Below are 12,182 nucleotides of genomic sequence, written 5' to 3' on the forward strand. Positions count from 1 at the left end.
AGGCAACCACTAATCTACTTTAAGATTTGCCTACTTGTGGATATTTTAAATGAACGGAATCATAGGATATGTGTCTTTTGTGACTGGCTTCTTTCACTTAGCATAACAATACAGTTTTAGACTATTTGGCCTCAATATTCTGCCTCTGAGGATAAAATGTAATCTTTGCATTCCTTGATGAGTTTGAGGACTGGGTATAATTTTCATGAGGCAAAAATTAGAAACTAGTTAGAGCAAGAGGACTTTCCACAACCACTTGCCATTTTGCCAATGTTAAAATACCAGATTGTGCAAGTTCAAGCTGCGGAACAACGTGTGTTCATGGGTCCTTACATTGACATTGTCCAGGAGAATTTGGGGGGGGGGGAATAAACAAAAAACAAAACAAACAAACAAACAAACAAAAAACCACTGCAAGTTACAAACGGGATCCATCAAAAGAGGAGTGGGTTTCAGTATTGACCAAACGTAGTTTAACAACTTAACTTCCTTTCCTTGGAAAACTGGTGATTCCAGAGTATTTCACATAAACCTGTGTTTGGTGCTTGTGCCGGGGACCCAGAAGAGCCAGACCCCTTAGGAAAAGCAAATAGGCCTCATAGAGAAAGTAAAATTTCCTTTCTGCCCTTTCCCCCTCTTCTTGCTGGCAGGGTTGATCCTCATTACAACTTGCTCAAATATTTGGAAATGAATTTAGGACCCTCCCCCCAGCTTATAATTTTATAGCCAATAGGTGATGAGGTTTATTTGCATATTTCCAATCACATAAGCAGCCGTGGAGTGGAAACAGTGTCAGACTCAATTTCTCCTCCTCCTCCTCCTCCTCCGAGGAAACCTGCCACTTCTAGCTGCCCTGCCTCCTCTTTAAAGGGTGACTTGCCCTGCGCCAGACCGCTGCTCCAGCCTGCTCCCGCCTCAGGCTCAGCCGGTCCATCCGTCTGTCCCCGCTCCAGCCGGGTGCCCTGTAACTCGCACAGAGGGGCGCGCCCCGAGATGGAGAGCAAAACCCTGCTTCTGGTGGCTCTGAGCGTGTGGCTTCAGAGTCTGACCGTCTCCCGCGGAGGGGTGGCCACCGCCGACAGTAAGTTTTGCGCGCAGACTCCCCTCCACTTGCAGAATCTGCTCAGCGGCCACTTGCGCACGTTGTGAAGATGGGAAGGAGGAAGTAGGAAGGGGTTGCGATGCGTGCCGGGGACTCTCCTAGCCCGAGCGCTTGCCCCAAAAAGGGTCGCCGGGGTGGGATCTGGAAGGGCCACGGAGGGAATTTTTCCTCCGGTCTCTCTGGGGCGGCTCCCACTTCTCCTTTCTCTCTTTCCCGCGTTCCCGCGCTGTCCCCTCCACTCTGGCTGAGGCTGAGTTCCCGGCCGCCTGGGCTCAGCAGGGAAGGGAGCGGGGGGAGAGTGTGAGGGGCGGGACCAGGGGGGCGGGAGGAAGGGCTCAGATGGCGGTGACCCGCAGCAACCTTTTCGCTCGGCGGGGCCCTGGAATGAAAGGCAAGGGAGCCAGGGTGACCCTGGCTTGGCCTTGGCCGCGGCTCAGTCCCCGTCATTGAGAGCGCGGTTAGAAAGTGGCCCCTTCTGGAGAAGCTGGCCCGTGGCCGGGGGTGGGGCGGGGGGGTTGACCGTCACTTAGGAGTACAGGACATTCTTGCTCTGCACGTGGAGGTGGGAGAAGAGGACGCGGGACGCGGAGTCCTGGGGACGCAGCGTCCTGCAAGGGTTGGGGCTCCGGGGAAGCTGTTTAGCTTCGACTCTTGTACGCTCGGCTTTTTTTAGCGGCCAGCAAACCTAGCGAAGAGTTGACCCTCCTGAAAAAACGTGGCAGAGCGACCAGCAGTCTGTGGCTGCTGACTTGGGGGTTGCCAGGTTTGCACTTGGCTACCCTCACTGTCCTGCGAGCTGAGCTCGGCTCCGGGCGCCCTGCCCCGCGGTGCGGTGGCGAGCACTTGGGGTTTCTTGGGCGCCGCCGGGAGGCCACTGGCTGAACCCCAGTTACCTCTCACCAGGGTTGAGGCATCGAGGCCGGATGTGCATTTCTTTATTGCAGGGAAGATGAGTTCCCAGCCCGAGACCTGCCACAGTAGAGGCAGCCTGTGTAACTTGAACCTTGGTTCAGTTAACACACAGCAGCAACTGAAAAGGCAACTGAAGCAAGTCATGAAAGGAGGCAACATTTTCTTTTCTCTTCCTTGGTGGACTTGCAGTTAGGGCGGTGTCCTTTGGTTGTGCTTTCAGGGGGCGCAGTCTGCAGTGGTTCAAGTAATAGTCTAGTTTGTCTCTGACTTTGGTTGCTGCTAAAGGCTTGTTTTATCTCAGCACTAAGTTGTGAAATAACATTTTTGATAGATTAAAAAAAGAAAGTAGATTCCATCAAAGCTGATAAGAAAAGTATCTTTAATGTCAGATCAGTTTGGGAACAATGGAGGTTCAATTAGAAAGTCTTAAACATGAAGTAGCATGTGCCGCTGGATAGTGTTTTACACGGTCCAAGAAAATGGTTGGAACAAACTCCAAATTCTTATTTCAGAAAGTACACCACAGAGTAATGTTACTTAGACTAGAAAACACACACAAATAAGTGTCATCCACAAATTGAGTTTTTTCTAGACTCCCTGAGAGATTCAGGACCCTAAATTCCTGGGCTAGTCAGTGGTCATCTCTCTGGGTTTTGCTTCCTCAACTCTAAAATGAGGAGTTTGGACCAGACTCAAAATTCTCTTAGACCCCTCCAGATGTAGAGAACAAACTTATGGATACCAAGGGGGGAAGGGGGGATGGGATGAATTGGGAGATTGGAATTGACATATATACACTACTATGTATAAAATAGATAACCGATGAGAACCTACTGTATAGCACAAGGAAGTCTGCTCAAAGCTCTGTGGTGACCTAGATGGAAGAGAAATCTAAAAAAGGGGGATATATGTATACATATAACTGATTGTCTTTGCTGTACAGCAGAGACTAACACAACAGTGTAAAGCAATTATACTCAAAGAAAAAATTTTAAAAAAGTTCTCTTAGACCCCTCTAATTCTTTACTCTTTGATGTAAATGGATACAAGTGATTAATGAATTAAATTGGATTTTAATCAACACATGCTTTTCATGGCTGTAAATGCTTTGTAAGGGAGGAATCATTTTGAAGTGGACTTGAAATTAATCCTTCTCATCCTTCCCTCCCACTCTCACTCTACTGCCCCACTCCCCCCCCCCTTTATATTGTGCCTCTCCCAACACAGCAAATTTCTGCCCCCTTTATCCTCCAAATGAATTTAGGTAGGAATGTAAGAAATTCAGAGTAGAAAGGTACCAGTGTGAGGGAATGGCAAGCAGCACCCTCTCTGGGCTCTGACTTTACTTATTCATTCTCGATTTCTAGGAAAAATATGAGGATACAGGCACTGCCCTCAGCTCTTTGCTCTTGGAGGCACCACAGTCTCTGCGTGGCCCCATTAGGAAATTGAAGAGCTCAGTAGCTGCAGTTCTATTTGACCGGCCATAGTGAATTTCTAGGCTAACATCTGAGTTAAACATGTTGGGTGATGACAGCAAAGTAGCAGGTACCACCTGCAAAGGGAGCAGAGCTCAGCAAGAGAGTGATTGATTAATAGCTGTATAGAAAGGTGGGAGTCAGGCACTGGGGAACACTGACAATGGGAAATTTTCACTTTCTTTCAGGCAGTGTATTTTTAGCTCAGTCCTCCTTTTTTGCTTTATTCTGGGAAGAGAAATTGGGCTGCGCATTTTACGGCCACTATTTTAGCAAACACTTTTTTTCTATAAAAATGAAAAGTAAATCGGCTTGTTAGGTAAGTCAAGCATATTGTTTACATTGGAATATCTGAAAACCTCAATTAATTCAGTCAGATAACAGCACTGATTTCCCCCTGCCCACGCCCTGCCTATTGTTTTTTTTTTCACTTGTTTTTTGGCATTCTACAGAAGCTGAGCCAATAACTGTGACCATCAGCCTCAGAGAGGAGGTGAATTACTGATGAAGTTCTTTAGGGGTGTGTGTTTGTGTGTGAGAGAGAGAGAGGAAAGAAAAAGAGAGAAAGGAAGTAGAAACTTCTAAGGGAATTGCATTATAATTGAGCCCTTGTATCTCATGTCTTCATATAAATGTTAATCTTATTTATCTGATAACTGTGAACTGCCTTTAGAGTCTCTTTCCTGGGATGCTCAGTGTTCCTCCTATAATGTACCCTCTATAAATGTGCCTTTAAAGTGCTTTGACTTCTCAGCCTAACTTCATTCCTGTGAGTTATTATCCATATTAAGATAACTCCTTGTCTTTGTTTATACACATAGATTTTTAGCCATTTATTTAGGAATTTAGGGATAAAGATTATATAGTCAAGAAATGCATTAACTTGTAACTTTCCTGGTGCCCCAAATTCTCTCCCCTTAGTGTTTGATAAGAACAGGTCTGATGGTGTGATGTTACTGATATGATAAGCCAAATTCAGAATAGGGGCCCTTATAAAGGATTAAACTTTATGCACCTCCCCCCTGACACACACTGTTCTAAGGCGGCTTTAATTTCTAAGGGGATCTGGTGAAAGGTCCTTCTCCCCTTAAAGGGCTAAGGGCAGAGTCACTAATATCATTTCCATGTATGAAAAACAATAATTTTTTTAGCAACAGTTGAGTCAAATCAGTTCATCTGCCAGCCAGAAGCAATCCTAGTGTATATATTAGGTCAACTAAACATACTCATAATGACCCATAATGAATTGATGACCCATAAATCAGGGTCCATCCTTCTCCCTAACTCTTCCTGGCCTAAGTTTGGAAAGCACACTCATTTTTAGAATGCCAAGACATCCTTGAGGGGTTGGAAACACCAGTAGTGTGGAAATACCTGTCAGGACTCCAAAGAGAGGGAAAGACTGACTAAACACCAGTAACATTTATGATTTCAGATAAAGAACAAACATAGAATTGAAAACATCACGTGGCATATAGAGTGGTATTATTGTCAAAGGCTTCATTATGTTTTCTGTAACTTAAAATGAAAAAAAAAAATTCCATGAAAAGTGAAACAAAAGTTTCCAAATACAAATTTGCTTGAGAATGTATGAATTTCCCATCATTTTTCTTTACAAGCGATGTACCCAACAGAAAAGGTTGGTTGTGGGAAACTGGAACTCTCAATGAGCCGTACAGATAAACTGATACAAGATCTATAGATTGAATAGACTTTTCTTTTTTATAGAAATATACAAATCCTGCCTTAATAATTTCAAAGAATATTATTAGTCATTTCAAAACCACCAGCAACACGAGAGCCACCATGTTGCACAATTCTAGGAAAAAATAGAATAAAAGTGACTGGTATCCTCTGGAGTTATGCAAGGCAATAATCTTAAATATCAGTTTGGCAAATAGGTGGTGGGCAACATCTGTCTGCCAGATTGTTCAGAGTATTTCTGCTTTAAAAAGCTTGCTAATCGAACATGTTAAAATAAGACTGTTATGAGAGGAAACATGAGTTATTTGATATAGAGCAAATATATAGAGGGTAAAGTTAATTTAGTTTTCAATTTTCTAACACTTTCTAACAGTAAAAGAACTTCTTGGGCAGAATCTGAAAGTGGAATCAGATTAAAAATCTGTAATTTTTTTTGACCATCAGATAAATAATTAGGCCACCAGAGTGCTTTCTGGTTAGGAAGGAAAAGGAAGACCCACATCTTCAAATGAGTTGAGAGGCAGAGAATATTCTTGATTGATGAATGGATTTCAAGTGAAATTTTACTATATGGAAATGAAAAAAAAGCTTTAAATATCAATAGTCTATCACAGTCTTTTATTTGAATAAATCTTCTTAGAATGTTTAGGTGCTAGGGGTATGTGTGTGTGTGTGTGTGTGTGTGTGTGTGAGAGAGAGAGAGAGAGAGCGAGGGATCAACTTGTTGCATGTAATGAATCACTTGCAAGCAACCACAATATTGTTTAAGGAATTTTGGGAAATAATTAAAAAGGAGAATGCTGGTCAGTCCCCAGAAAATTATATGATAACCTTGATTCAAATGCCTGTACTTTCACTGTACTATATCATTCTTATTTTAATTTTTGGTCTGAATTTTGCAATATTATTTGAAATTATGGATTTTCAACTTTTGTGAAAAGAAAGAAGGTTTAGATTAAGAAATTAGAAGTATTTCTAAGCAACCTTATTTATCTTTTTTTTTTTTAAAGAGTAAATAGTTTTTGTTGTTGTTTTGTTTTAATTTATTTTATTTTATGGTTGTGTTGGGTCTTCGTTTCTGTGCGAGGGCTTTCTCCAGCTGCGGCGAGCGGGGGCCACTCTTCATCGCGGTGCGCGGGCCTCTCACTGTCGCGGCCTCTCTTGTTGCGGAGCACAAGCTCCAGACGCGCAGGCTCAGTAGTTGTGGCTCACGGGCCCAGTTGCTCCGCGGCATGTGGGATCTTCCCAGACCAGGGCTCGAACCCGTGTCCCCTGCATTGGCAGGCAGATTCTCAACCACTATGCCGCCAGGGAAGCCCCAGTTATTTATCTTTTGAAAGTTTTAAATAGCCAAATCTAAAATCTATAAGTTAGTACCTTCTTGTAGTGAATGGATAGGTTTTTTGACTTCTTTCTTACTTGACCAGAAATTAGATAACTTCCTAATATAACTTCCCTTTGGTGTGCTTGCTTTATAAAAGAGTTTGATTTTATTTGCAATACAATTTACTTAAAGTGTTCACTGTGATATTATATGTACTACCTACAAATACCCTGCAAAGATTTATCAACATTTAGAAGTATTGTCCAGAGAGTCAAAAAATAGGCCAAAGTTCTCTTTCTCTCCTGACTCACTTTGGGATTAACTATGAAGAACCAAAGTGGATTCTTTCCAAAACCATCTTTGCTATAGTACTTTAAGCATGGACTTTGTGTGGAAGACTGTAAAGACAAAATTGAGAAAAGAAATACTGGTGGGGAGAATTAACCATAACTCACACATAGCACAGATATTTCTGAACAACCCGCTAAGGGATTTTTAAAAACATTTTAAAGTGATGTATCTTGCCATGCTGGTGGGAATCATTCCATACAAAAACTTCCCCATGCTTCCAACTTTTCTTCTTGCTAAAATTTAAAACAATAATGCTAGTTAAAAGGAAACAACCTTCCTTCAAATAAGCCTTATTGTATCATATTTTGCAGGAAGACAATCTCTTGATGTAATCAGAGATTTAAAGAGGGTGAAATCATATATGAAGTAAATGGAACTATATAACACAAGTGCCCTGAGCCAGTGTTCTCTAGAAGAACTACAACCAAGAGACCTGGGTTCTGGTCCCTACTCTCTCTCCCACTATTGGCAGCATAACCTCGGCTAACTCACTTAAATTCATATTTTGAGAGAAGATTAATTAAGGAATTCCCAAATAGCAGTTCTCTTACTTGAAACTGTATACACCACACACACACACACACACACACACACACACACACACACACACACACACATCCCTTGACTGAAAAAGAGCTGAAGAAAAGGATAGAAGACACAGAAGAGGTCAATATTACTTAACTCAGTTATTTTACGTCTGTCTCTGTCAACTTTGAGCACCACTGGAGGATACATTCAGTTTTTTGTTTTTTTTTTAAACTTTAGAAACAAAAATAACATTGGTGGTGTTTGCTTGTGAATCTAAAACGTATCAGTCCAGCAAGTAAAACAACCCTCTAATTAACCTCTTATCCAATTTTTCCTTTTCAGGAATTACAGGAGGAAAAGATTTTATAGACATCGAAAGTAAATTTGCTCTCAGGACCCCCGAAGACACCGCTGAGGACACTTGCCACCTCATTCCTGGAGTGACAGAATCTGTGGCTAACTGTCACTTTAACCACAGCAGCAAAACCTTTATGGTGCTCCACGGCTGGACGGTAAGAAAGGCTCCTTAGGAAGGAGCTGAGTAGCATGAACCAAGCATTCTGATTGGCTTGCCCCAGTTGTTGGGAGCCCAGTGATGGGAACCCAGTGATGGCTTTGCTTTAAACTTGAATAAAGACAATTCTGGCTCGGGGTGGGGATTGAGGAATCTAAAGCCAAAGGTTCCTGGGTACTTCCTCTGGACAGTGCCAGCCTTCATTTTACCACGGTACCTAGCTGTGACCTCGAACCAGCCATTCTCCTGGGCCTTTGTTCAAGTACAGAGAAGAATATAGGTTACCATTTAGAGGAGACAATGGAGAACTGGCATGATCCTGATTCATCCAGCACATCGCCAAACTCCTTTCCTAAGGAAGATAACCTGTAAGAGGGGGGAGAGGGCTGGAGTGGAGGGAGAAGGTGCTGTTTCTGGTTCTGCTGTACCATTCTCCAGCTCTGTGATGTGGATCCAGATACGTCTCATCCCTGAGCCTCAGTTTACTGATCTGTAAAACAATGCGATTAGACTAGACGTCCCTCCACTTTCAACATTCTCCAATTGTAAACTTTTGGGAGCTTTACTTGAGAGGAAAGAAGGCTAGCCAGGGAACTGTCAGTGACATGATAAGAATATGAATAAATATGCTAATTAGTCACTTTATATGGCATAGTTCTTACTTAACTACTTTAGCTTGTTTTCAATATTTTCAATCCTTAGTGAGCAGATTTTACTGTTTATTAAAAAGGACTTATATAAAATTGATGGTTAAAGAGATATTATCTTTCCATTATGTCAGAGCTTGTGAATGAGGTAATAGACACTAAATTCTAATGAGATGAATTAGCTAATGATTGATACTTCCAGTCCTGATTTCTTTTCCTACATAACTTAAGTGCCTTTGTTATTGACAGTGTAGGACAATTGCTATAACTTTTACAGAGATGAAGGCAACTAGTAACAGAATTCACAGGGATGTTTATTTTAATAAAATACATCTATTTACTAGAGTTAACACACTAAATTACATATCTTATGATAAAATTACATATTCAAATTCCTAACATAGATCTTTTTATATTTTAAGAGGTTTAAATAGGAAAACATAATCTTTGGTGATTTTAGAGACATTTTAGTTGTACGTAGTCTTGGCTGTTAATACTTTTCAAAAATGTTTAAGCTTAATAAACATTTATATGACAGAAATAAATTGAATATCTCAGGCATCTCAATCTTATCTCTGAGAGAATTTTATAATTTAAGAATTTTTGAAAAACATTTCCTTCTCACATTAAGGTGACATGACTCACCTAGTATCAGTAGATAGCACCAATTTCTATCATTAGCCCTACTGCCCAATAAGCCCACTTATATTCTTCACATCATATGTCCTGACTTTTTTGAGTGCCTGGGCTCAGAGTCTGGGCCACTGGCTGTGAGACTGAGTTTCATCGTACAGAGCTGGTCGGTCTGTGCAATAACTCATCCAGCCGTGCTGGATAACCAATCTCAGCCATTTCAGTCAACTCCCTGGCTGGTTCAGTGGGATCACCTGGCGCAGGTGGCAAGGAGAGCTTCAAGTTCAGCTGTATGCCTGAGAATCAAAGCTTTTAAAAATTGGTACTGATTTAAGGAAGCACAGAATAAAAAATTAGGAAATAATACCTTTTCAGAATTGAGGACGGTGGGTCCTTGTTTTCCACCCCTTTGTTGGGGTTACTTATAGCAGTGTCTTATGTTAAATTAAAAAAAGAAAGAATTAGATTGGTTGTTAGGCAGTTACTAAAAGTATCAGTCACTGTAGGAGTAAGTTGGGTTCCTTGCCCTTTGACAGATTACCTAATTTAGAAACACTGATAGTACAGAAAAACTTAAAATAGGTGCTGAGAGCAAATGAGATTTTCCTGCCTATCTGAGGTAAGCAGCTCAGCGACTCAAGGGCGTAGGACTAGGGGAAGTGAGGAGGTTTGTTCTGCAGCTTTGACGAACCTGAAAGAATGCTTAGCATGCAGTGTGCACAGGACACATCCCAGAAGGCAGTCAGACACAGCTGTCCTGGAGCTTGGCCACCTGCTTGTGTTTAAGTCCAGGGTTCTCATTGTGGTGTTGGAGATCCTCACTCCTGGCTGAAAGGAGTGATTAACATTGCATTCTGAAGAAATGACATCATCCTGTCTCAAAAGGCAGCTGCAAAGGGTGGCCAGCCTGCAACCTCTAAGAGAGGAGAAAGGGAGGCAGGACCAATTCCTTAGGGATTTTTGCTGGGTGGGCATTCTAGCTGGTTCCTCCAAAGACCCAGGCTTGAAGCAGCCTCACTGAAACATGTTCAAAGAAGACTTAAATATGTTCCTAATGGGCTCACATCACCTATGTGCCTTTTCTTTTTTGTTTTCTCCTCATGCTGGAAATAGATTATAGAGCTGGCATTTTATCACTGCAAGTAGATTGGGAACCAAAATGGTCACAAGAAGAAATTTTGGAGGTGGAGAGTAACTTCCGGATCATCTGATTCTGACCCCTTTGTTTTATAGGTAGCCTAGTAAGGTTAATACAGTGCCTGTGTTCATAGAAGTAATCAGTGGAAGAGCTGGGATTGGAACCAAGATCTCCTGAGTCCCAGGCTTGCTTTTTCCTTGCACAGAGCACAACAATTTGGTGAAAAATCGTGCAGTTAGTGTCAGGAGTGAAGAGAGAGCTCATGTTTTAATGTTTTAGCCTAGAAAATAGACTAAACAAAATGGAAGCATAGATTTAAAAGAACACACCATCTAAGATCAAAGTTTTAAATGAAGTCCCTTGGTTTGGGAATTCAAGAGTCTTATTTTTGTCCATTGGCATTACTCTAAGAAGAATATAGGTTTTACAAGCTTCCCCTTAAAAGCTGCCTTAAACATGGATTTCAGAATCTTTCTCTGTTGAGTACATAGTTGAGTAACCTTTACTATGGCTACAGTATGATCTGCTCTCAGGTAATATTAGGAGTGGATAGATTTGCGGATTTAAAGTAGATAGTTGCTGTGTACAGGCTCTTGGCAGGGTGGCATGGAATTTTATCATCTGCAGTTTTTTAATATATTTCGATTATTTTAAAGTAGGCATCTTTGCAAAGATGTCCAATGTCTCTTCTTTAATAGCATAAGTCTTTTGATTTTGAATTTGGGGGCCTTTATCAACAAGAAGCAAAGAATTACAGTTGGCAGTCTGCTTATCTCCAAAACAGGACCAATCTAATAATTTGGGGAATGCAATTATTAAGCCACATTAATTTGCACTGTGATAATCAAGAATTTGAGAGAATTGTGAAAAAGTCTGAACTGAAACTAATCATTTTCTTATGTATTAAGAGATTGCTAAACAAAGTTACCTTCTGTTGGAATAGATTAGTATGTTTAAAACTATTGTTTTCATTATCACATCAAATGTTGAACGTAAATGACCCTTTATAAGAATAAAGGACATTCACATCTCCCAAATTAATTTATTAGCCTAATTGAAAGTATTTAAACTAAATTTCTTTTAAAATCGTCTGTAATTCTGCTGCAAATTTTTAACTTATTCAGATTGATCTTTCCTTTTAATACTATAAATTATTGAAGTTTTACTGAATTTCTAAAATATGCTTTTAAAATTGAAAGCTTTGGTAAACCTCAGTCTGCCATTCCTGAGCTCAACACAGTCCTTCTTTGGGGTACACAAATTTGCCTCAGAAGGGTCAGGCAGAAGACTCTGAATACTCTTGTGGTTTGATTTTTGTGTCTGAGCCAATGGGCTTCCTGTGGGTTTGTTTCTTTCTACCATTTAATGTAGGTGTATTGGGCTGACATATCTATAACAAGTTGTAGGTGGGTATTTTAAGAATGCTGGTATCATCCTCTTCAGGTGACAGGAATGTATGAGAGTTGGGTGCCAAAACTCGTGGCTGCCTTGTACAAGAGGGAACCGGACTCCAACGTAATCGTGGTAGACTGGCTGTCACGGGCCCAGCAGCATTATCCTGTGTCTGCGGGGTACACCAAGCTGGTGGGACAGGACGTGGCCACGTTTATCAACTGGATGGCGGTAAGACTGGGGGAAGGAGCCTTGTGTGTCCAGAACAGATCTCCTGGCTACAGCTGAATTAACGACTGGTCGTTGCTCTTTTTCACTTAGATATAGATATTTTCTGGGTCAACTCATATCTTCAGAATAAGCCTGGACATTATTTTCCGGCTAAAAGCATCACTATGATAAGAATGATAATGCTATAAAGCCCATAAGGCGTAGTCCTGCCCTGCCCTGCCCTGCCCT

The 12,182-nt window shown here is 41.4% G+C and overlaps 1 protein-coding gene across 1 annotated transcript in view; it reads left to right on the plus strand.

Moving 5' to 3' along the window:
* The first annotated feature begins 788 nt into the window (after window positions 1-788).
* Window positions 789-12,182, plus strand: part of LPL (lipoprotein lipase) — a 30,636-nt gene continuing 19,242 nt past the window's right edge. The window contains exons 1-3 of the mRNA XM_007184241.3: window positions 789-1,081; window positions 7,742-7,911; window positions 11,775-11,954. Coding sequence (XP_007184303.2) covers window positions 994-1,081; window positions 7,742-7,911; window positions 11,775-11,954 — 438 coding nt within the window. The 5' untranslated portion in view covers window positions 789-993. The remainder of the gene's footprint in view (window positions 1,082-7,741; window positions 7,912-11,774; window positions 11,955-12,182) is intronic.

This window comes from Balaenoptera acutorostrata, chromosome 6, assembly GCF_949987535.1.
Source record: "Balaenoptera acutorostrata chromosome 6, mBalAcu1.1, whole genome shotgun sequence".
Classification (NCBI taxonomy): Eukaryota; Metazoa; Chordata; class Mammalia; order Artiodactyla; family Balaenopteridae; genus Balaenoptera; species Balaenoptera acutorostrata.